Source organism: Schistocerca americana, chromosome 2, assembly GCF_021461395.2.
Source record: "Schistocerca americana isolate TAMUIC-IGC-003095 chromosome 2, iqSchAmer2.1, whole genome shotgun sequence".
Classification (NCBI taxonomy): domain Eukaryota; kingdom Metazoa; phylum Arthropoda; class Insecta; order Orthoptera; family Acrididae; genus Schistocerca; species Schistocerca americana.
In genome coordinates this window covers 1,102,900,457-1,102,927,356 of record NC_060120.1, presented here as the reverse complement: position 1 = coordinate 1,102,927,356, position 26,900 = coordinate 1,102,900,457, and the positions used below count along the sequence as shown (strand labels likewise).

The 26,900-nt window shown below is 42.9% G+C and overlaps 1 protein-coding gene across 1 annotated transcript in view; it reads left to right on the top strand.

Annotated features, from left to right (window-relative positions):
- LOC124596163 overlaps window positions 1–26,900 on the top strand; it is a 136,794-nt gene that overhangs the window by 56,848 nt on the left and 53,046 nt on the right. The window contains exon 3 of the mRNA XM_047135198.1: window positions 7,461–7,619. Within this exon, the coding sequence (XP_046991154.1) occupies window positions 7,461–7,619 (159 nt within the window). The remainder of the gene's footprint in view (window positions 1–7,460; window positions 7,620–26,900) is intronic.

Genomic DNA, 26,900 nt, shown 5'->3' with positions numbered 1-26,900 from the left:
CCAGGACAGAATAATGAACAACATTTTTTAGTATTTAATTTATCTGCTGACTGTTAATTATAGCTGTTAGGAGTGGTATGTTTTTAAGTTGGTTAGTACCTCAAAGTAGATGTTTAAGAGCAAGTCATTAATGCTTAATTTCCACTGGACAGCAAGTCAGGTGTTGAAGTGTGGAGGTTTAGACGCAAGACTGGTAGTCTATACTGATGGGCATAGTGCACTTAATGGTTCAGTTACAACTGCTCAGAAAACATCAGATAGTAAATTACGTGACGTGTTTGCCAAAAGATTGTTAGACGCAGAGAAAAATCAAGTAACACACTGAAATCGGTACGCATGAGGAAACCAATGATCACAATATCTAAACTTATACCCCTAACACCATGTATGTAGGATCTTTTGTGGTTATATACCAAAGATAGTGGAAGGGAACGGGAAACCACGACTGAAATTTTTCCTACGAGAACCCGATGACTTTGTTCAGCTCTAACTTGCTTCGAGCTTCCGAGTGCTGTTGGCAAGCGGGGTGCACTCAGCCCCTGTGAGGCAAACTGAGGAGCTACTTGATTGAGAAGTAGCGTCTCCGGTCTCGTAAACATGCCCCTCAATATTCGCAATCCAGTGACGCCTGTGGGCTGAGGATGACACGGCGGCCATTGGGCTTTCCAAGGTCTGTTCTGACGGAGTTTAGTTTTCAAGTCCTCCATTGGGATATCCAGAGGAGTGGGGGAGATAGGACTGAAACAAGTCATCAGACCAACACCACAATGTAACTTACCTCTGCTCATTGTAAGAAAGATTGCAACATGGAATGTGCGTGGGCCACTCCAAACAGGAAAAGGACTACTTCTAACAGGAAAACATTATAATAGAAAGAGAAAGGAGAGTGAATGGCCTACATATTCTTGGGCATAGTGAGACTTTCCTGAGAGGAAGTGGTCACTTCATGAATCAAGGAAAACTATGTACTTTCCAGAAAGTAGTGACCAAAGCAGAAATGGTGTTGCAATAGTGTTCCTAGAAACCTGAACTCCTGTGTTATCCAGTATGTGCACTTTAATGAGAGGATCAACTCCATAAATTTGAATGCTGCCCCATGTAAACACAACATCACTCAGATCTACAACCCTACTGCTGCAGCATCGGATGAGGATAAGTTCTATTGAGAAGTGAGACCCATAATAAAGAACAGGCAATAACTCAAGGAGGCGTCAATGCTAAAATTCGACATACTACGCAAGACATGCACTTACAGTGTGTGGTTGGGCAGGTACGTACTAGATTCCTTTGTGAGGAGGCAGGTACGTACTAGATTTCTTTGTGACGAGGCAGGTACGTACTAGATTCTTTTGTGAGGAGCGATCTCACTGATTGTAACACTATGTTCAGACGTCAAGCAAAACATCTGTACCCTTAGATATTATCTATTGATAGATTCAGAAAACGACTTGACTTTATCCTAGTGCCATAAAGTTTGACAACTTCGGTGTTGGACTGTAAGACTTTTCCTAGCGCTGAATGTGAAAGTGATCACAATCTGCCGTCCATGAAATGCGGTTTAAGCTCAAAGATATCTGAAACTCGCAAATATGGAATCGCTTCAGAAAGTTTTGGTGAGCTTGTAACTAAGGCCAAAACTTCACAACATGAGTCTTGATAAGGCTGCACCAGTATCTCAAACGTGGGACAGAACGAAGGAGGTCGTTTCCTCTTCACTTCCGACATCAGAAAGACCACAAAGTGCAAAGCGTCCTTGGGTAACACTGTGCACACTGCAGTTAATTGAAGAAAGAAGCAATCTGAAGAAAATTGGTATCGATTCCATCCAGGATCAAGACAGGTACAAGAACATAATCAGAGAAATACCACGGAACTGAAGAGAGGACAGGTCACACTTCATTAACGGCATCTGTGATACTCTTATATCTTGAACGAGCGTTTCGAGCCGTATATTCAGCCTCACATATCCACAGAAAAAGCAGTGTTTGTTGAAGGAAAGGAACTCGTGAAGAGATACTCAACATACGACGAATAATCGAGAAACCGAGAGACTTCTATGTTCCTGTTTCCATCTGCTTCCTCGACTATAGGAAAGTCTTTGACTGTATTGAAGCTGTGGAAGGCGCTTGCATAGTTCAGCGTCCTACCAGACTTGACAGCACTGATCAGAAGTCTATACAACAATCACCTAGCAGCTGTGAAGACAGGACTTGTCAAGTCTTGATTTCTTCTATGAAGGTGTCAGGCAGGGTTGTCTTCTATACCCCCAGCTACACAACAACTACGCAGAACCTCTCATTAAGAATGCTCTTGATGAGTGGACTAAAGGCATCTCAGTTGGTGTAGAACTATTAACAGCACTAGATTTGCTGGTGACACCGTGCTGTCAGCCAGCATCTAAGATAAATTTGCTGAGATACTAAAATAAGTAAAGGATATTAGTCTGTCGTATGGACTGGGCCTCAATCTCGACAAATCTAAACACACGGTAATTGATCGAGGAGCACAGGTTCAACTCACAGGCCGACTACAAGAACTGAAAATCTTGTGTTCTTTCGTGGATCTTGATTCAGCCATCTGCTGCGTGGGAAGCTGTGAAGATAAGGAGACGAATCACGCTAGGGTCAGTGGCTATGAAGAGGGTCAACAAGACATGACAAAACAGAGCGAGAACGAACACCGGAAAGGTCTGCCTTATTGAAACACTCGTGTTTACCGTCTTCTTTTATGGTTGCGAAATTTGGACCCTCAACGCCAGAGACAACCATTCTAACGATGCATTGGAACTTTGATGTTGGCGCAGACTGCAACGCGTAAAATGGATCGAATGAAGAAAAAATGTGTCCATTACTGAGCCACTTAGTATTTCTGGGCACCTTTCTTATCGTATCAGCCAAAGTATTCTCCAGTTCTTTGGCCTTTATGTGATAAGACATGGAGAAAACAGAGAGAAAATAATCATGTAAGGGAAGATGGCCGGCAAGAGAGCAATGGAAAGTCACAGTGAGCAGGTGGATAGATCCAATCAAGAAGGTCTCCAGTCTACCTCTTAAAAGAAAAATGGTAACCCTCGAGGATAGAGACGCCTGTTTCATAGGGTCACGATACTCGGCAGTGAGCACAACGACGTGTGCTGGTGATAACGTAAGGGGAAAGTAGTCGCTAGATAGGAGTTACTGATCCTGAGCCATTACAAATATTTTCGTCACGTCATATGAAGAAGATACTTCCACTTTCAAATATCAGTTATTGTAATAAATCTGAGTTTACTAGTGTTAAATAATGTCTCATCTACACTACTATATAGAGAAAAGTAGTATTTTAACGATTGCAAAAATCTCGGACAGACGTCGATTATACATTTTTTTAAATATATGTGGTATATAAACGTGTACGTACTATATAAATGTGAAATATTATAGGAAAAATCTGGGATAGCTCTTCAGCGATTTAATTCATATTTTTGCACGGTACCCGGGTAAAATTCGGACAGACATAGGCTACGTATTTTTAAATTTATATGGTATACAGGTTCATGTAAAATAATATTTTTGTACAAATACACGTCCTCTTGTTACCAAAAAACTCAAAAAGATCCTTACCGATTTACTTCAAAAATTTTCACTATACTCTAATACGTATTTGGAAGTTCGTACCTGTAAAGAATTGTTGCCTGAAGTGTGACCCGAATCCAGACTATGATCATTCTATTCTACAATCGTTTCAACAGACAATCGAACTCACCACATATCTGGCTCATCATATTATCATAACAGAGGATGCAAAACGCTAGATGAGAATTCCAGCTCCCTGGAAAAGATTCACAGTCTGTCAACACACCCATTTCCTTTTTCGGCCGCATCACCTCTCACCAGCTGCCTTGGCTAACCAATGTGTACTTTCGACATCATTTTGTATTCAGTGAAATAAAATCCCATGACGGCTAACTGCTTGTTCGCAGTCTAGAGGTAAACGTCGTGCAGTCGAACGTAAAGCCAAGATTTCAAGGGCATTCCTATTATATTCTTTTCAAACTACACTTCGGCTGATGTAAACTGAAGGGCCAAAGAAACTGGTACACCTGTCTAATATCGTGTATGTCCCCGCCGAGCACGCAGAAAATGCCGCAACACGACGTGGCATTGACTCGACTAATCTCTGAAGTAGCACTGGAGGGAACTGAAACCATGAATCCAACAGAGCTGTCCATAAATCCGTAAGAGTACGAGGGGGTGGAGAACAGCACGATGCAAGACATCCCAGATGGTGAATGGTTCGCACACAGACACTTGTTGATGGCCCAGTACTGAAATCTGCAGCAATTTGCGGAAGGGTTGCACTTCTGTCACGTTGAACGATTCTCTTCATTCGTCGTTGGTCCCATTCTTCAGGATCTTTTTCCTGGAGCAGCGATGTCGGAGAGTTGATGTTGTACCGGATTCCTGATACTCACGCTATACTCGTGAAATGGTCATACGGGAAAATCCCCACCCACATCATCGCTACCTCGGAGGTGTTGTGTCCCATCGCTCGTGCGCCGGTTATGACACCACTTAAATACTGATAACCTGCCGTTTTAGCAGCAGTAACCGATCTAACAACTACACGCGACACTTACATAGGCGTTTCCGACCGCAGCGACGTATTCTGCCAGTTTTCATATCTGTATATTTGAATATGCATGCCTATACCAGCTTCTTTGGCGCTTCAGTGTAATTGCGAAGTCAACAGTGTTGTGACCATTGCTTCTGTACCATATGACGTGAACGATGCTAAAGTATGTAATCTACTGTTGCAGCTAAAATTTACGTGACGAAAAAATGGCTCTGAACACTATGAGACTTAACATCGGAGGTTATCAGTCCCCTAGAACTTAGAAATACTTAAACCTAACTAACCTAAGAACATCACACTCATCCATGCCCGAGGCAGGATTCGAACCTGCGACCGTAGCAGTCGCGCGGTTCAGGACTGAAGCTCCTAGAACCGCTCGGCCACCGCGGCCAGCTTTACATAACGAAAGTAGTTTAGTAAATAAGTCTGTGGATATTTTGTGTGTCGAGTTGTCACACAGATTTCTGTAAGTGTATTTATCATTCGTCATTTTTTGTCTGTGGTTCGAGAATTGTTTTTGCGATGCGTCATTGAACGTTACACATTTCAAAATTATAATGAACATTGTTTAATGTTTAGAAAGCCGAGAGTGAAACAGAAATCAGTGTAAAATTTGTGAAATTTTGCTCTATTTGGATTTAATGGCGTGGTGCCGGTAGTGGAGGCAGCTGGAAACGTATGCACCGTAAATACTATGAGTACATCAAAGAAATAACATCAGAAAATAGTTTTCTAATTTTAAATTGGATCGTTTCGATGTGAATTATTCGCCACATTCAAGAAAAATAGGCTTTGATGATGCTCTTACGATTTATCACAATGGTAAAACCAGCTGAACATTATGAAACAACTTTGATTAATGAGAGAGAATTTATTGTTTATGGTTATCTCTTGTGCTTTCTACATCCAATAAAGCAATGATAAATGCTAAAAAAATATGCACTCTTCTAACACAAATTAATTACAACTTGCTTTGATAACCCTGTAGCGAAAGACTACTTTAATAAAATATAAAATATCCATAAACCGATTAACTTCACATATTAGTAAGATAGACGGGCTTTTGACCTCGATATTATCTGTGCCTAGCTGGTGTCATAGCCAAGAAACATTCTGAGACTAATGCAAATATATGTAGATCTGATAGTGAGGCAAGATCCAAAAAGAAATGCAGTAAATAACTTATTCAGTAATACACATAAAACAATCAAATTACGTATTCACAAAATTTTTTGTTTATGTCGTAGTTTATTAAATTTTTCAACTTTAAATCTAGCTGGTACTTAATATAGGTTGTAAGAGGAATTAAGGTTTCCTAACTGATTTTCGTCCTGGAAGCTTGTAGGTCAATAAGAGAAGAGATGAAAAGGTGACAAAATGTTTAGATCTCGATCGATTTTGAATACAAAAGCTAAATCATCTTCTGCTTCACAAAGTGGTCACATTGCCGTATAACTTGTCAAACCAATGCTGTTTATAGCACGATCTCATTGCCTTAATGACTGACAATACAGATAATTCACTAGTTGTAGATTCTGCGTGAAATCGCCTACTTGAAGTCACATAAATTTGATAATGCGCATTTTTTCTATAGAAACTTTATTTTATTTAAGGACCCAATCATAATACAAGATCACAGAACACTTATTCCTTATTTTATTTGCGCTTGCGATTTTGAAAACACGCGCTGGTGGAGGATTCGAAATTAGAGGTCCTCTTTCATGGGTTTTGAACCCTTTCAACCCTTCGAGACAATACACCCATATGTTAAATTCCTCAAGGTCTCCACGAAAGATGCAAGTTTTGATTCGAATCCTGATCTGGTACAAAAATTTGCGTCATGGTGTATCAAGCTGTAGCATATTTAAACCAAACTACTGATGAAAAATAAATATGACTTTTAACTTCATTATGCATTCTCACCACTGACGGTATGTACTGGTTTTGGATCCCAGTTAGTCACTGACGGGTTCATCACATCATGTGAGGTTCATCCATACCACTCCAAATTACTGGTGAGAAGGTTTACGGTAGTCAACGTCTCGTCATGTGTCAGGAAAACGGCGACGGGTGGGTGCTCGACTGCCAGTCAGCATAAAACTTTTCGTTACGTTATTTATAGTTCAAACACGGACACATCTCACTACCAGTGAAAAAATTCCATATTTAACGTTTGACTCTGTTTACTTTACAGTCAGATTAGGCGTTGGGTTTGAATCTCTATCAACACAAAACCTTACGCCACTTCATTTGAAGTTTTCATCTACTGTATTGCTACTGGTATTGTTCTTGTTATTAGTTTTGCTATAGCATAATATTGCTTCACTTGGTATTATTACAGTATAATACTGCTTAACTTTAGATCATGTACTTTATTTCACTCATATAAAATGTTTGTGGTAGCTTCCTTCTTTATACTAATTTCTATTGGGCCCGCAATTTACCATTAGGAAATCGTAACGTAACGCGAGAGGTTTTAGAGTACTGAGGAGTATTCCTGTATTTAGTAACATATGATTTTATTTCAACTTTCAGATAAAATCACTGAATTATCACTCACATTTTTCTTTTTTGATGAATATCTACATCCAACTGAAACTGCAGAATAGTGGACACCTTTCCCAGCAATGTTTGAGAAAGTATGATGCAATTTTAAATCGCTTTTGTTCGCTGAATAACGGATACAAAATTTTCTTTAAATCTTCCTTCTTTTCACTTGCACGCCGTGTGTTATTTTTGGAAGTACACTAAATATTTATACATGTTTTCGCTAAATTTCCTACTGGCCTAAATGACAAAGGTGTTGATGAACAATTCTCTGCTGATTTGATGTGTTATCGTTGCAGGTACAGATCACTGCGTACAGGTGGGGCAGTACTGGTGGATGGAGCCGAATTTTCTACCACAATTTCACCGAACCATATGACTACATAAAGTCTAACTTGCCCAACATATTCGAACTTTTCTGGAAGAAGATTGGTATCACAGAGAAGCCAGTGACTCCGGTAAGTATTCCATCAGTACACTGAACTGCCTTTACACAAGCATAACTAGTAATGCCAAGCCAAATATTTGATAAAATGTTGCTTACTAGACTGATACTGGTGTTGGTACAGCTAGAAAAGCTAAAATACTTTTATAGAATGTGATACTCTGTGAAACAGTGCGATGAATTTAAGTAACTGCGATAAGAAAAAAAGTATTCGAGAAGAATCAGTGGTGTGACGAGAGTATAGCCTTTTGAAATATGTTTTCAACTCCAATATGACTCTTGCGTCACAATCACGTCTGAATTGTAACGAAGGCGCCAATTTCTTTGAACTAGAGAGGGTTACAACAGAAAAAGCACTATGACTGAGAATCTACTTGTACAACATTCAGTTTATATACAGGAAAATGGCGAAAAACGCACCACGAAGAAATTCTACGAAAGGGACGGAAATCGGTAGTTGTGATGTGCACGTGCAGACAAACGATTACAATTTCAGAGAAATAATATGATTTATTCAGGAGAAAGAGTTTCACGAACAAAACGTTTTCAATGGGAGAGAGCTCCGACGATCTTGTTGGCCAAGATAAGGTTTGGTGAGCGCGAAGACAAGCAGTGGAAATTCTCGCCGTATAAGAATATTGCTGCAAAGTAAACCCACGAAGGCCTGCATGTAGAGCAACAAAATATCGTCGAAGCACCGCTGTACTGTAAAGATGGCGCAGATGACAACCAAAGGGGTTGTGCTATGAAAAGAAATGGCTTCCTAGACCATCACTTCTGGTTGTTGGGCCGTATGGCGGGCGACAACCACGTTGGTATCCCACCACTGTCCAGGGCGTATCCAGACACACCGCACCGTCGCTCGATATCGGGGCTCAGTTCGAAGCAAGAGTCACCAATGAAGACAGTTCTACTGCAGTCAATGAGAGTCCAAGCAGAAGACTTGTCTGGAGCAGAGACGCAGCTACCGCCAGTTCACGGCGAGAGTTTCTACTGCTTGTATCATGCATGCCAAACACTATCTTTGTCAGCAAGGCGGCCGGATCTTCCCCCAACTGAGAACGTGTGGAGCATTATTTCCAGGGCCTCCTATCGTCTCGGGATTTTGACGATATGCCACATCAATTGGCCAGAGTTTGGCACGATATCCTTCAGGAGGACATCCAACAACTCTGTCAATCAATGTCAAACCGATAAATTGCTTGCATAAGTGCCAGAGAAGAACCAAATCGTTATTGGCTTGCTCAACTGGTGAAGCTCTTTCTCTTGAATACATTGATAATACAAACCATTATGAACACTGTCTACCGTAACTATGGATGCCCTTGGTGGCGTTGCGAGCACGTAACGCGGCAACCAAGTTATGTAAGCGGAGCAGACGAGGACGGGCAATCACTCTAGCGAAGATATGGGATGCAAGTAGGGAAATCCATTGACTTTGACGAAGTATTATTATTACTGATTAGTCAGTATTTCACCGTCGATCAATGGGAACGTGTCGAGTCTTAGGGTGAATCACATTTTTGCTACACTAGGTAGCCGGTCGTCTCCACAAACGCCGTCATTGAGGCGAACGGTGGCTCGAAACGTGCAGCGCGCCAGGAACGCAGGCTGGTCAGAGCATTGTTGTGCTATGGGGGACATTCTCCTGCGCTTCCATGAGACCTTTGGTAGTAATCGAAGACAGGCTGACAATTGCAAACCACCTGTATCCCTTCTTGCTTGATGTCTTCCCCGACGGAGATGTCATCTTTCAACAGTATAATTACCGCGCTGTTGCTACGGTCGCAGGTTCGAATCCTGCCTCGGGCATGGATGTGTGTGATGTCCTTAGGTTAATTAGGTTTAAGTAGTTTTAACTCTAGGGGACTGATGACCTCAGATGTTAAGTCCCATAGTGTTAACAGCCATTTGAACCTTTTTTTTTTTTTTTTTTCAACAGTATAATTGTCTGTGTTCCGGCGCTAGAACGTGCCACAGTGGTTTAAGGAGCGTTATAGTGAACTCACGTTGATGTCTCAGCGACCAAATTCGCCTGATGTAAATCTTTTGGAATCCATTTGGGTCGCTATCGGTCGCCATCACCGCGTACGCAAGTCAGCGACCCGTTATTTACACGAATTATATGAAATTTGCGTAGACATCTAACACCACATAGATCCACAAACCTGCCAAAAACTGTCGGATGCCTGATACTCAGAATCAGTTGTGTTCTTCGTTCCAGAGACGGACAAACAAAGTGTTAATCAGGTGACCGTAGTGTTTTGGCTCGTCAGTGTAAATGACTCAATTTTCCTGAAACTGTAATACCTTGCTTGTCAATATATAAGATCTACTAATAATACCATTGCCGGCCGGGGTGGCCGAGCGGTTCTAGGCGCTACAGTCTGGAACCGCGCGACCGCTACGGTCGCAGGTTCGAATTCTGCCTCGGGCATGGATGTGTGTGATGCCCTTAGGTTAGGTTTAAGTAGTTCTAAGTTCTAGGGGACTGATGACCTCAGACGTTAAGTCCCACAGTGCTCAGAGCCATTTGAACCAATAATACCATTCGGATAATTCCATCGTGGTGCTTCGTTTTTTTCTCTTTTTCTTTTTCTTTTTTTTTTGTGTCTGTATCTGTTTATCATTAAGTTAGTTCCATCAAATATTAAATTCCTTTTATTATTGGGTAGGTGGTCAAAACTCTTATGACCGAACTCCTCAGCCCTTTTTGTACTGCAATCAGATTGAATGGTGGGTGGAATGAGTAATTTCTGATTCTAGTATCATGCATTATATTTGTAAATGTTACTCTTACGTCCGAGATGTGATTGTCTGTTGTAAACATACTTCGTAAGTTAAGAAGCGTAGGGTGAGGCTACTGTTGCCATGCCAATATTAGTGTTGAAAGGCCTGTGTACAAGTGGTTCTAGAGTAGATATTGCAGATGTCGGGGAGGTAAACAACTTCTCCCTCAACGACCAGCTATCCTACAACATGATGTCATATGACATTTGGGAATGAACATTATTGAATTAAGTCAGTATTTTGACATTTCATCCTGAACAACTGGTTTTAACTGTAACTCAAAATTTGCAGAGGTTGGACGGTTAAGATTTCTTACATCTGTAAACGCATTGTGTTTATCTAACTTCAATCACATTCTGTTTACCGAAAATCGGTTACGAATTTTAAAGAAAATTTCATTTACATTTCAAGTGTTGATTATCTTTTTTAGGCTTGATTAAAATACGAGTATTTATATATTCAGAGAGAACCATTTCTGCTACTTTCATATGTAATGGTACATTATTAATATAAATATAGATCCTTGTGGCACACATGTACTGCCTATTCTCGTTTCTTGAGATGCTGTTTCACTGTGTACAGCTCCTTGCGTCTCTTAATGCGACACTCTGCATTCTTTTATATAGAGACAATTAATGGCACTTACTAGCAAGGTCTATGACGCAATAACTTTTGTGCGTAATTAGGAGAGTATTGTTAACTGCACAGTCAGATGCCTTTGACAAGTCAGTCAATACTAGTTGACAATATCTTGTTATATAAATTTTGTATGATCTAATTCCTTAATTGAAAAATAGCGTGTTCTGTAGAGAGAGGGCACATCGAAACACAAATTAAGAGTTCCTTATTTTGAGAGAGATGAATTGTGGACCTTGTTTACATAACTGTTTCCAGTACATTCGAGAAAGAGGTAAGTAGTGTTTAGAATTAATATCTATTACTATCTTTTCTGTAAAGAGATATGGTTATAGCGCATTTCAATCTGTCTGGGATTATCAAATTCAATAGAGATACACCGCATATGTCACTGAACAAACTGCATGAACGTGAAGAACAGGATTTAATACTTAACTTGAGACATTATCAGCTCCGTAACAACGTTGTCTTTCGTGAGAGCTAATTACATTTCTTGACAGAACATGGAGTAACTACGATAAGCGTGTTTGTATGTGGCATTGCTTCTTGAATATATTCTACTGGTTTATCCGTTGAACTCCGATTACGTTAGCTAACTAAATGCTTCCTTCTTTATTTGGCAGTTTTCATCAATAACAAAGTTCTCACGTTGCTTAACTGATTTCGCAGTTTGTGTTTCAGCCATTTCCCATATAGTTTTAACTTAATTGCACTGCCTGACAAAATCAGTGAACCATCCAGCAGAGGAGGAACAAGCGAAGTGAAATTTCACGATTTGAGCACCGTCGTTTAATGACAAAACTCAGAAAATGCTAAGGAAACAAAACTACTGCACCTATGTTTCAAAATAGAACGCACAAAAAACAGAGCGAGGTGGCTCAGTGATTAGCACAATGGGATCGCATGCAGGAGGACAGCAGGATGACTGTTCGACCCCGCGTCCGGTCATCCAGATGCAGGTCCTACATGAGTTCCCTAAACCGCATGAGGCAAACGGAAAGACTGTTCCTTTCAAAGGGTACGGCCGGTTTCCTTCCCCATCCTTCCCTAATCCGAACTTGCGCTCCGTCTCTAACGACCTCGTTCTTGACGGGACGTTGCACACTAGTCTCCTCCAGAACACGCAAACCATGGTAAAGATTAGTGCGTTTCTAGAATGATCGATGCGTGAAGCGTACAGATACTATCACCGTCACACCTTAGCAAAACATCTTGCTGGTCGGCCGAGAAAATTCTAGTCCCACGCAAAATCACTAGGCGGGCCGAAAGTTTCTATCCAGTCACTCGTACAGCAGTCAGCTGTGGCAATAGAAAAGTCTTAAATTTCGCGTTTAAGAAATCGTTCACGTACGAGGGTCGAACAAACGCACCGTCCTTTGACAATCGCAGAGACTCCCGTATAGACGACATAGTAGTAGCCGTGTCTGGCGCAAAGAATCAGCAGAAAAAGTTGTAAACATTTAAGTCACCAGGCCCGGATGGAATCCCATGGATGAAGCGCGACGGGAAGATCCCATATTCCTAAGTTTTCGAAAACCGTCTGACACGGTGCCCCACTGCAGACAGTTAACGAAGGTACGACCATGGGAAACGGGTTTCCAGAAATTTGAGTGGCTCCAAGACTTGTTAAGTAACGGAACCAAGTACGTTGTTCCCGACGGCGAGTGTTCATCGGAGACAAGGGTATCGTCAGGAGTGCCCCACTGAAGTGTGACAGGAAAGCTATTACTCTCTATATATGTAAACCATCTGACGGAAAGGGTGAGCAGCAATCTGCAACTGTTTGCTGATGACGGTCTGATGCGCGGGAGAGTGTCGTCGTTGAGTGACTGTAGAAGAGTAGGAGGATACGAGATCACTTGGACGTAATTTCTAGTTGTTGTGATGAATGACAGCTAGCTCTAAATTTAGAAAAATGTATGTTATTGCAGATGAGTAGGAAAACCAAACCATAATGGTCGAATACAGCATCCGTGCTGTGATCACTAATAGTGTTCCAAAGCCGCATGAAATGGAAGGAGCTTTGAAATGGAAGGAGCTTATACGGATTGTAGTAGGGAAGGCGAATGGTCGGCTTCCGTATACTGGGAGAATTTTAGGAAAGAATGGAGCATATGTGAAGAAGACCGCATGGAGGACAATAGTGAGACCCATTGTTAAGTACTGTTGCAGTGCGTGGATTCCGCACCATGTCGCATTAAAGCGAGACATCGAAGCAATTACGAGGCAGGCTGCTAGATTTGTTACAGGTAGGTTCGAACCACACGCAAGTACTACGAAGACGCTTCGGAAACTCAAAAGGGAATCCCTGGTGGAAAGGCGACGTTTTTCTCCAGGAACATACTGAGAAAATTTAGAGAAATGGCATTTGAAACTCATTGCAGAAGGATTCAGCTACCACCAACGTATCGACGGCAAAGATTAGAGAAATTAGGGCTGATACAAAGGTATATAGACAGTCGCTTTTTACCTTGGGCTCTTTTCGAGTGGAACAGGAAAGGAAATGACTAGTAGTGGTACAAGATACCCTTTCTTATGCACCATATGGCAGCTTGCGTAGCATGTATGTAGATGTAGACGTAGATTTCAGTGGTTACAAAATGGAGCCGACTTTACAATGTACTTGTCAGTATTAATTCACATATCAACATGACGTCTCACCATCTGCCTGAATGCAAGCACTGATTCTTGGGCGAATGGTTGCATACAACCTTATATCTATAGTATCATACCTTATACATACTGCCAGAGCCAGTGTCTTGAAGATTCCTGCAAGCGCCGGGAGCAGCGCATGAAACATCGCCACCAATGAAGAACCTCCAATTCGCAGACCAATGAAGAACGCCAAGACCGGCGGGCACCTGGACACCGCTCTTCTAGTTCAAGATTACTTCGAGTTCCTGGCTGGCACACAACGTTACACCGAGTTGTTGACAGTTAGCTCTACTGGCAAGCTCAGTGTACTTGGATGCACGCCTGTTATCGGCCTCTGCTTCTGGTTAGGCGCGTCTGCCACGTCAACAGAGTAGCATTTCTTCACCCACAAGTTGAGTACAATATATTTATTTAAAGTGCCCTCGTGTGCTTACCTGTCTAGGTCCCTTTGTCCACCATCCACCCATTTATCACTAGCAGCGAGGACGTAACATTTGGCTGCTCAGACCGAACTCGCATCATGGGAGTATCCTCTCCTGAAGCAAGCTGGCCCACCATTGTTGTAACTGATCCTTAAAACTTAACTTCCCAGCATAATGCCACTGGGAGGAAGCTGTCTTCGGAGCTGGTTCCCCACATGCTCTTGTTGGCAACGGGAGTGCCTGATCATCATTCAGACAGTTTATAGAGACATATTTCACTGAAGAATAAGCATTATCCTGTTGAAAAACTGCACCATGATACTGCAGCAATAGAGTTGGTACATAAGGATGCAGGACATCCGTTATGTAATTTTGTGCCGTCAGAGTTTCCTCAGTCAGTACCAGGTGTGACATGAAGCCATACCCGATGGATTCCCACACCATGGCGCCACGAGTAACACCACTGTGCCTCTCTGAAACATTGGAAGAACGGAATCTCTCCCCAGGTCACTGCCACACTCACGGACGTTGGTCATCCAAGATGGTGCAAGACCACAGCTCGTCACTGAACACAGTGCGATGCCATTCGTCAGCAGTTCAACTTCCCAATCATAGCACTGCTCCACACACAGCCGTGTGTGCTGTGATGTTAACAGCAGCCCGTGCTTGGGCTGGTAGTGAGACAAGGCAGAATGTTGCAGGAAGGTCATTACTTGTTCTCGGGTGGCAGATGCAGATATGGAGGGCTACGATGTGTTTGGTGCATAATATGGCGATGCATCTCTGAGTTGGTGACTTGAACCTTGAAGACGAGCATGCCTACTCTCGCGTTCCCATGCAGTCCAGTTTTAGACCACTGTCACATCTGAAGGCCCATCAAATCTGGGTACCGCACAATTTGATCAACTGGGAAAGTGGAGACCCACAATGAGGCCCCTTTCAAACTCTGTCAGTCGCTGATAACGCAGTCCCAGATGATTACGCTGCATCTACATGTTCTTCACCGCATTACCCAACATCTGATGCTCTTCTCGCTTATTATATGTACTACCAGATCTTGTAGCAACGCTAAACACGAACACCACTAATCCATCTTGAGCTGCTAAGTGTTCTATGGGATACCAGTGTTCTCTATGCACAATAGTTCTACAACGTGGCTCGTTGCCTTCTTCAGGTGCTATGCGAGACTTTCGTCTTCTGGAACGGGTCCAGTATTTTATGGCCTTCCCCCTCCATTGTCGGTTCTAGCGGTCCTTTTGCAGTCAGTTCCCTCTAGAAATGTCCTGAGATGTTCCGTCTTCGGTTCAATGTGCGTGGCGGCGAGCTGACGTTCCGTTTTCGGTCCAGTGCGACTGACAGCGATCTGGCGTTCTGTTATCAGAATTTTGCACATATTGCTCTGTCTGCAGTTCATTCTCCATATGCACATTCTCAAATCTTCTTTTTGTTGAGTTCTGCTGCTGGAACCGATGTATTCCTAACACCTCCAGTGCAGGATCCCAGGCTTTGCTGAGGTTGTGTCGCGATTCATGGGGTTTTCTACCTTCTTTACCTCAGTTGACTCTCTTGTAACACTGCCCCAGTATTTAGTAGTCTGTGTCAGAACCCTTGTTTCTTCATATATCATGGTATGATTGAGTTCCAGGAAGTGCTCAACAATGGATAATTTAGTTGCCTATCACAGTCATATCTGTCTCTGATGTTCTTGGCTTCTCATGTCCACTGTTCTAGTTGTTTGCTCAATACCTGACATGCCACATGGGCAAGGTGTACCATGAATTATTCATTTTCGTAAACCGAGGACCGAGTTCACATTTCCCAATAGTCCTGTTGTTTTGGTCGCTGGACAGAACACATATTTGGTTTTATGCTTCCGGAGAATCCCGGCGCAAATAGATTCCATATTAAGAAATCCATACTCTTTGGTTCATCTTCTTGTTCAACTTTATGTGTGGCAAAGTGGCTGATTGAAACGCCCTCTGAATCTGTTCGACTGCATATCTATTCTTGCAGAAAACTGAACGGCGATGCTCTAGTTACGATGTCGAACTATCTTGGTCTGACAAGGTGTGTGGAACAATGCCTTAGAACTCCGTTCTTCTGCACTGGGTGATGACAGCTGCTAGCTTGCATGTATAAAACAGATTGTTGGTTTTCAATGCTCGCTGTGCCCAAACGACTCATCTGCTGTTCTTTTGACCACTACATCCAGAAACAGCAGCTGACCATCCTTTCCAGTTCCATGGTGAACTTTGTATTTGAGTGTTGTCAGTTAAAATGCTCCGAAAACTCACTGAGCCAGATCACAAAAGTAACACCCATGTACCTGATGACGCATATGGGTTAGTATCTAGCCGTCTCTAATGCTTCCTCCTCAAATTTTCCCATGAACAGGTTGGTAGAGACTGGAGACCATGACCACTCCTTCTGTCTCTGCGTTATTCCGGCCCAAATATAGCAAAAAATGTTAGTATATGCTTGAATGGGTCCATTAGAGCAGCAACAAATTTCTCTGCAATTAGATCCATTGAGTCTTTCAGTGGTACCTTAGTAAACAGGGAGACACCATCGAAACTGACTGTTATATCAGATTCCATGGTATGTAGTTTTCTGAGACATGGCAAAAAGTCCTCGAAGATGAATACGTTTCCCGCCATATGTGCATAGCATTTCCTTCAAATTCTAAGCATTTGTGTACATTGATGCGCTGGTGTTGCTTCCAGTTGGGCTTAGTGGCACACCCTTCTTGTGTTCTTTCCATAGTCCATACAGTTTAGGTGGAAATAGCGCTCTAAGCGCTCTAGATCGTACTTGTTTGATAACTTTGTAAGGCATACCTGTTGCAATCAAGAGAGCCCTGGTCTTCTTGTCCACTCTGACCACCTAGTCACATTGCAAACGTCTGTATGTTGGGTCCTATAGAAGATGACGAACTGTCTCATCATAATCAGTCTGCTGCATAATGACAGTGGAGTTCCCTTTGTCTGCTGCCAAATCCATGATGCTGCTGCCTGCCTGGAGCTTCCTGAGCGCTGGTTCTCATCACTGGAAATGTTTGATTTTGAAGATTTTTGTCTTACTGATCACTCTGCGGGTCTCCCGGCCGATTTCTTCTGCCACATTTGGTGGTAGTTCACTCGTTACTTGCTCCATGGCACTAATGACACTTGAAATACGCGCATTCCTAGCAGTATTTGCGAAGTTGAGGGCTCTGCTGAGTACCTTCAAGGTGGTGGCATCAAACTGCTTGCCACTTAAGTTCATCTCATCACAGTGAGGATATCTTCCATCTCATGAGCCCCCTTACACATAACGTGAAACTTCAAAGACTAGCACACTGGTGCACTCTGATAGGGACCAAGAGGCACTGTATATCCAGTCCCAACCATTATCTACTAGAGAGGCCGCCGTATACAGGTAAAAGTGTAAAAGCTCCCCAGTAATCACATCCAGTCTGTGGCTTCTATTTCGAAACCTTTCCTTCACAACTACTATGCTCACCTGACGTTTTATCCTGTTCGCCGCTCTGGAGTTGATGAGGTGCTTCATCCTAGCGAAAACTTGTACTAATTCTCCATCTTGACATCTCAGCATCCTCGCTTCCCTTTGTCAAAGCTTGTCCAAATTCTTGATATTTTAGTACATCTCCTCCCCATAGAGTTCCTTGTAATTTTTCAGGCTTTCACAGCCATCTGTTGACACCCTCATATGTCCGCCAGATATCAGTGTCACAAAAATATTTGGACAACAGGATTTGTTGTCTTCGTAAGGTGCTACCTGAGACTACTCATAACAGAAAATTCAACCCTAAATTGTTAGCAGGGGGTAGGGTACTTTCTGTCTCAGCCTGCATTGTTGCCAAATATTCTTACGTAAACAAACATCCATGTGAGATCTGTGGTGTCACCGCCAGACACCACACTTGCTAGGTGGTAGCCTTTAAATCGGCCGCGGTCCGGTAATATACGTCGGACCCGCGTGTCGCCACTATCAGTGATTGCAGACCGAGCGCCGCCACACGGCAGGTCTAGAGAGAGTTCCTAGCACTCGCCCCAGTTGTACAGCCTACTTTGCTAGCGATCGTTCACTGTCTACTTACGTTCTCATTTGCCGAGACGATAGTTTAGCATAGCCTTCAGCTACGTCATTTTGCTATGACCTAGCAAGGCGCCATTATCAGTTAGTATTGATATTGTGAATCATGTACCGTCAAGACCGACGTTCATCATTAATGGATTAAAGTTAAGTATTCCACCAGCTACGTCCGTTTTACTAAATTATAATTTCCTCGTCCTGTTTCAGACCTCACTCCAGCCTGCGTGAGCTAAAACGCGTACATTTCGGCCTCCTCTAGTAACACGGCGTTGGCTCTCCTGCCCAGCACAACAAGATTCAAGGTCAGTCCCCCTCCCCTTCTCCTCACCATTCAAGTCCAGTTGGGTGACTCAAATTGAGGAGAAATTAAAATGGGCATTATTCTGTTGGTCAGGAGAATTGACTCAGACTGCATGGTTGCCATATCTCCAAATCACTTACTTAGTCTATCATAGTTACGTAAACAATTACATCACTGCCACAGACAAACCAATTACACGGCTGGTGCCGTCATGAAAACAAAATAGTCTTTAGATATGTGCTGTGTGGACACGTTTTGATATCGATAGTTCCCACTCATTACTAGCCTCTGTGCACGGAATAGCTTCTCGAGTGGTTTGTCGCCTAGAGGGTTTGTCTGTCGGCTAGCACTTAAGCGCTGTCGCTGCTCTGGGGGCGCTCTTGAAGTGATGGCCGGTTGAACGGCGTGTTTGATAGCAGCTGAAGTAAATGCCGAGATATTGTGCGCGACAGTATCTTTGTTGCAGTGCTATAAATTTCAATTTTGGTCACTATGGGTCCGGCTGGATTTAATGTAGTCTGGTCCATGAAAATCGCTCTTTAAAAAAGCTACCTCTACATGATGGTTCTCGGGATTTGAATTTGCAAGAATCCTGTGCCCACTGTGCCGCCGATTTGGGTTCCTGTCTGTCAATTTCAAGAACTGGGAGCAGAGGCACGTGGTTGGTTTCTGAGTCTTAGCAAACTGGTCATAGCAGCAGCTTGATGCCAGCTTTGGTTGAGCAGTTCTCAAATTACACTTCGGTCTGTAAGAAATTATGGTGAGCCGACGATTAACATGTGCATGATGGTGTTGTGGCGCATAGAGGGTATTCTATTTTGCCATGCTGGCTATCCGTCATGACATGTAAACATCTTCATTCACAAATGCTTTAAATGGTCTCACTCAAGTTACGTGTCTGTGAGTGCATGTGACTAAAGTACCGATGCTTCAGCTATTTGACTAAGTTAGTTCGCATCTATAACAAAATTTGTTGTTTATTTACGAATCAGGTGCCTCATGCACAACTTTCGACTTTTTCAAGTGTATTTACAGTGTCTATTTGCGTTACAAATGCAAAGGGTTAATTAGTTATTTGTATATTATAGGATAGCTAGATGTATCTGTTGTTTATATTGTGGATCCAGCTAAAGAGGCGTGGGTATGATAAATACCTTTACTGACAGCGTGTATCTGGTTAGTTGCGATCGCTATAAATGCTTGAATGACGAAAGAGAAATTGCTTGGCTCTGCAACTCCCACTTGTATCATAGTTTGAATTTAGTGTTGTCAGGTTATTCTGCCTGCTTGGACCCAGTGGTCTTCCATCTAATTACCTGCCAACTGTCACGTGATAGTGGTTGACTGATGTTAATGACCTGTTAGCTATTTTCAATACGTTTTTGAAACTTGTAATGTTGAATATGCAGGTTAATTTTATAGGCTTGTTAACTGCTGAGACCTCTGGGCTAAGCGTCTATCAATGTTTTTAGCTTAATGTTGTTCCCAAGAAAATAATTTTTTAAATTGCATTCAGTCAGTTCTGAAAGTTATGTAATATCTACAAGAGTTGTGTTGTTGGAAATAAATTAATTAATTCCAGGGGTAGCTGCTCACATTGTCTTGCATTATTTTCTATGTTTTAAGGAACTGGTTTGTGTTTTTAATAAAAATGTTAATAAATTTGTTGCTCAATATCCTTCCACTCAACACCATCTCTGTACAACATTGCAAGACCCTTCGATCTTTGTGTAAACTAACTGCTCACTTGGCTGTGGCCCGTATGTAAACAAAATGGCTAGCCTCCACCACACCCACACTCGCTCCCTTCTTCCCCGACTCCTCGTTTTCGTATTGGCTGGAAAAAATGATGCAAAATTAAAATGTGCGTTTTTCTATTGGCTAATGCATGGTTGCTTTATCTTAATTTCTCCAGGGAACACCAGCACGGAGCTAACGCACGATCATAACTTTTACAAATAATCTGATAGTATAACTTCATACCAAGAAACCAGGCTTCAAATGGGGAAGAGCAGAAATCATAAGCACAGCAGTAATGTACAATTGTAAGTTTGTTTTAAGAAACATAAGAAACTGGTCATCACAATATCAATACATTATGTTGTACTTACTGATGTGTGTGTGTGTGTGTGTGTGTGTGTGTGTGTGTGTGTGTGTGTGTGTAGTACTGTAGTGCAGAAAACATACTGTGGATATGGTGTCACCTCTGTCACAGAGCTTCCTCGACACTTAGGAGGCACCGCATGTCACACAGCTTCACTGTGTGTGCTATGATATCAGCTCCTGCGGACTACTCACTCTCTCTTTTATCAACACATTCAGAGTCCGCATAGTATAGAATCTCCAAACAAAATCACTGCATTTTAAATGTGGTGACGCAGACAGGTGGCAACTACCAATGAACGCTGTTCTACTTCAAAATGAAGGCTCTTCTCATCTTAAAATAGTACTCCTGTGTGTCGACCACATGACACTGCAGACACAGCATCGTAAGTCTGATCCACCTACATAAATACATACACGAGATATAATGCTGCACAAAGGGTCTCCCATAGCAAAGTTTATAACATCCGCTACGTTATTTATTCATTATGTAATAACTTCATTCTATAGGGGCAAAGGAACTTTTGTAGCAATGCTTATAATGTCAACAAACGTAATTATTCACTATATAATGTGTTGTGTATGACTTACACACGATGGTAAGGGTAGGTGGGCTACAAAGCGGTGTGGCAACTGTTGTAGTAAAGCTCTACAGGAGCAGAAATGATTAGCAAACAATTTAAAGCAGTAAACAGAAGGTTTACGTAACTTGTCTTTCTCCAGGTGTACAAAGACTTATTACAAATAATGCAGCGAGAAATAGAACCAGGCTCTGAGTGTTAACAAGGAAGAGACTCTCAGATCTAAAGCACGAGTGATGTCTCAGAGTCACAACTAGGCAGTGTCTGCATAGCGCCACGTAGCAAAGAGGCTCCGAGGGCGAGTGGGCTCTGTGGCTGCTGCCAGACATCCTGCATTGTGCGGGAGAGGGCGCTCGTAGTCCAGGGCCACTGCAGGCGGGGCTTAGCGGCGCGCTCCATCGAGTCTGCAGGATCCCGCGTGGCCCCTATCGGCGTCTGACAGAAACCTGCAATTCCGCTCCCAGCTTTGATGCTTACTGGGATGCTAGGCCCATCGATATATAATAAGGCGTAATGCCTATGAACTTTCTTCACAACAGGACAGTAATGTACGAGGGTCGTTCAGTAAGTAATGCCCCACATTTAAAAAAAAAAACCATTAATATACATAGACAAACGTCCTTGTTGGTACCTCACATTTGGTGTTTCGTCTGTGCGCCGGTGAAGTTTCCAAACATTGTGGCAGATGCAGGGCCGTAGTACAGCATTAAAACGGTGTCTACATACGACTCACGTTACAAGCAGCGTGTTGTTATTGAATTCTTGTGTGCAGGGATAGAAACCGTGGTGAACATCCATAAATGTTTGTCTGCAGTGTATGGCGATGCTGCAGTTGATAGGAGTACAGTTGGACGATGGGTAAAGAAAGTTACAGCCTCAGGAAATGCAGAAACAGAGCTCCATGACCAGCCACGCTCGGGGCGTCCTGTCACAGCCACTGCTCCAGACATGCTGAATCGAGCGGATGACGTTATTCGTGACGACCGTCGCATCGCAACTCGACAATTGGCTCTACAGTTGTCGGTCAGCATTGCAAGTGAGCCTGCAATGATCGAGACTCTCGAATATTAAAGGGGTGCTCACAATCGGTCCCATGAATGCTCACAACGGACCACAAGATTCAAAGAAAGGCTATGTCATCTGAATTGTTGTAGCGTTTGAGACCGACGGAGAGGACTTTCTGTCACGGATCGTTGCGGGGGACGAAATCTGGCTGCACCACTCTGCGCTAGAAACAAACAGGCAGTCCGTGGAGTGGCATCATCCTCATTTACCACAAATTCAAGACAACCTCCTCTGCCAGGAAAGTCATGATGACATTCTTCTGGGATTGGGATGGAGTTATTCTCGTAGATGTGATGCCAAGAGGGTCAACCATCAATACAGAGAGATACTGAAGATTCTCAATAGCCGGCCGAAGTGGCCGTGCGGTTAAAGGCGCTGCAGTCTGGAACCGCAAGACCGCTACGGTCGCAGGTTCGAATCCTGCCTCGGGCATGGATGTTTGTGATGTCCTTAGGTTAGTTAGGTTTAACTAGTTCTAAGTTCTAGGGGACTAATGACCTCAGCAGTTGAGTCCCATAGTGCTCAGAGCCATTTGAACCATTTTTTTTTTTTTTTTTTTGATTGTGAATAAACTCAAGAACCGTTCCCGGAGTGTTATATCGGACAAGAATCTAGCAGAAATCTTGCTCTAAGACGATAATGCATGCCCACACACAAGTCTGAGAGTCTGGGAAATTGAAAATTTGTGGTAAGGTCTTATGGGACCAAACTGCTGAGGTCGTCGGTCCCTAAGCTTACACACTATTTAATCTAACTTATACTAACATCGTCAACTTTTGTGGTCCTGTCTTCCTCAGTTGCGTGTAATGTTACGGTATACTGATAATTTTTACTTATGGACCGTCTGACAGCAACTGAATAAAACACAATTTAAGTCCATACGCGTTAGAAACCAAAACATTGCATTGAAACAAGCGTTCAGTTCATAGCGCTGTGGAATGTGGGGAAAAAACCACAAATTGTCATTCATAAGAAGAAGAACAACACCAAAAATGCAACATGAGCGTAATATGTAAGAAATTGTCCACGCAACCCGCCACTGATAATGCCTTGCAGAAAATGAGGGCGAAACGCGTATGTCACTAAAATTGTGTTTTATTCAGTTGCTGTCAGACGGTCCATAAGTAAAAATTATCAGTTTACCGTAACTTATACTAACTTACGCTAAGTACGACACACACACTCATGCCCGAGGGAGGACTCGAGCCTCTGACGTGGGGAGCCGCTCGGCGGCTACCCCGCGCGGCTGAGAGCCTGGGAATACATCGCCAAATTGGGTTGGACATCACTGCCTCACCTACTGTGCAGACCTGGCGCCCTCGGACTTCCATCTCTTTGGGCCGCTTAAAGATTCTCTACGGGGAACACACTTTCAAGATGCCGAGAGTGTCGGTCATGCAGTGAAAAAACGGCTACGCCTACAGGACGAGAGCTTTCGCCAGCAGGGCATACATACTCTTCCACAACGTCGGTGTACTGTCATAGAATATGATGGAGACTATGTAGAAAAGTAGGACATGGACAAGACATGTTGACGTCACCAAATTCTGACTCTTAACAATAAATATGTTCTGAGAAAAAAATGTGGGGCACTACTTATTGAATGACCCTCGTGTATAACAGAGAATGGATTCATTCTTTACAAAAATGGGCCGTAAGTTGGACACCCCTGATTTAAACAAGTACCACGCCTTGGAGAGCTCCATCACATATCAAAGATTGCCTCACCGGAGAGTATTGCCTCGTCCCACATGCCAGCACTGCCTTTGCCTCCATCACAACGGGCTTATTATTGCCTTTACTGCATCTATGTTGGCCACGAAGCAGCCACTGGCCCATTGGTATATTAGCGCCAGTATGAACACACTAGGATGGGTGTCTACGTAAGTCATTGACCCTCGCTTTGTATGCCAGGAACGATGTGGCCACCATATTCCAGTCAGTACACAGGCAACTGGTTGCACCAAGGAGACATCAAGCCTTCAATCTAAGGATTTTATGTAAGTTGCTTATTTGCCATTTGAGGTTTTTCTAGAAGTGGGACAGCCAGCCGCGGTGGCCGAGCGGTTCTAGGCGCTGCAGTCTGGAACCGCGAGACAGCTACGGTCGCAGGTTCGAATCCTTCCTCGGGCGTGGGTGTGTGTGATGTCCTTAGGTTGGTTAGGTTTAAGTAGTTCTAAGTTACAGGGGGCTTATGAGCTCAGATGTTAAGTCCCATAGTGCTCAGGGCCATTTGAACCATTTTTTAGAAGTGGGACATTATTAACATTCTATCACCCCTCTGTGGCAAGATGTGCACAGCAATCCTTTTTACATCGGTTTTACAATATTTAAACGAGAAATGATGATTATGCCAATGTCTTCTATTGTAGAGCACTGCATGTAGTCAGTAATGCTCTGGCGATCAGTAGTATGTGTAATTTAAAGGATCAAGTAATCCGATACTACAGAGTACCTACCGCTCACAAGTTGTGAATTGCAGAGCAATCCAAGCACTTATCTTAGCAGAGCACACTAAATAGCGGTTGGCTAAAATGTACGCTGAAGAGCCTAAGAAACATATACACCTGCCTAATACCGTGCAGTGCCCCCGCGAGAACGCAGAAGTGCCGCAACACGACGTGGCGTGGACTCAAATAATGTCTGGAGTAGTGCTCCAGGGAACTGACATGATGAATCCTGTAGGGCTGTCCCTAAATCCTTAAGAGTACGAGGGGGTGGAGATTTCTTCTGAACAGCCAGTCGCTAGGCATCCCAGATATGATCAATAATGTTCATGTCTGCGGAGTTTGGTGACGCGCGCAAGTATTTCAACTTAGAAGAGTGTTCCTGGAGACACTCTGTAGCAATTCTGGACGTGTGGGCTGTCACTGCTGGAATTGGCCAAGTCCGTCGGAATGCACAATAGACATGAATGGAGGCAAGTGATCATACAGGATGCTTAGGTACGTGTCACCTGTCAGAGTCGTATCTAAGGTATCAGGGGTCCCATATCACTCAAACTGCACACTTCCCACACCATTACAGAGCCTCCACCAGCTGACATGAGGGTCCATCGCTTCATAAAGTTGTGCCTATAGTAGTTCACCTCAATACAATTTGATGCAATTTGAAACGAGACTCGTATGATCAAGTAACATGTTTCCAGTCATCAACAGTCCTGTGTCGCTGTTGACGGGTCGAGGCGAGGCGTAAAGCTTTGTATCATGCAGTCATCAAGAGTACACGAATCGGCCTTCGGCTCCAAATGCCCATATCTATAATGTTTCGTTGAATGGTTCGCACGCTGACACTTGTTGATAGCCCAGCACTGAAATCTGCAGCAGTTTGTGGAAGGGTTACACTACTGTCACGTTGAACGATAATCTTCAGTCGTCGTTAGTCCCGTCCTTTCAGGATCTTTTTCTGACCGCTACGTTGTCGGAGATTTGATGTTTTACCGGATTCCTGATATTCACGGCACGCTCGTAAAACATCCCCACATCATCGCTATTTCGGAGATGCTGTGTCCCATCGTTCGTGCACCAACAATAACGTCACGTTAAAACTCACTTAAATCTTGATAACCTGCCACTGTAGCAACAGTAACCGATCTAACAACTGCGCCAGACATTTGTTGTCATATAAAGGCGTTGCCGACCGCACCGCCATGTTCTGCCTGTTTACATATCTCCGTATTTGAATACTCATGCCTGTACCAGTTTCTTCGGGGCGTGTATATTCTAATACATTGACATGTGATACAGTACACGTTGTTTATGCACAGTAGTTTCTATAGCTCTTGACCCACAAGCTTAGATGTTAGGGTCTACAGCTATCTCTCCCACCTTTCTTGTTTTAATACACAGACGCATAGAGATATTTTTAACTATAATACGATTTTTATAACTTCTTAAAACGCTTTCCAGTTTTTCCCAGTACTCCTCTCTCTGCCTCATGTAAGAGAAATGATATTTGTACTGTGATATTTGTTTTGCAGAGGCTAACTTGAATATCCAACTCACCTGCACTTGACTCTAGAAACTGACGTACCAGCTACCCACCTTCTATTCTTATGCAACATCGCTATCCAAAAGACAAATGTAGACCACCGCGAGTAGGAAAATTTTAGCAGGGAATCGCGTAATAAAATATTGAATAATTTTTATTTCCAATTACGGCAGACGTCGCACTATAACAGAGGATTCCAAGCCGACACACGTGAGACTGCATACAGATAAAAGCACATTCCAACTATAATATTATATGCTAATACATAATACTGTACATTGCTTTGCTTTCCCTTCATTTACTATTGTAGCGATCAAAGATACAATATTTCTCATTGGATAGAGTAATCCCAATTAGCATGGTTCAATATTCGTTTAATCGCAATGTATTAACGGCGCCATTAAAACATGAAGAATAGCCAGTACTCCAGCAAAGCAAAGCGCAGCACAGATATAACCTATCGATACCAGCTGAGTGCCGAATGAGAACAGGTGTGTAATACAGATGCCATCCAAGCCATGAATAGTGCATCTACTCATCTGCTAAGCAAATTCAGTTTGACCATTGCTGTGTGATAGTGTCTTTCCCTACATTCTTGGCATTAAAGAAAGTTCTAGCTTTCCATTTCGATCCACCTTATAGATTGTCCCCCACAA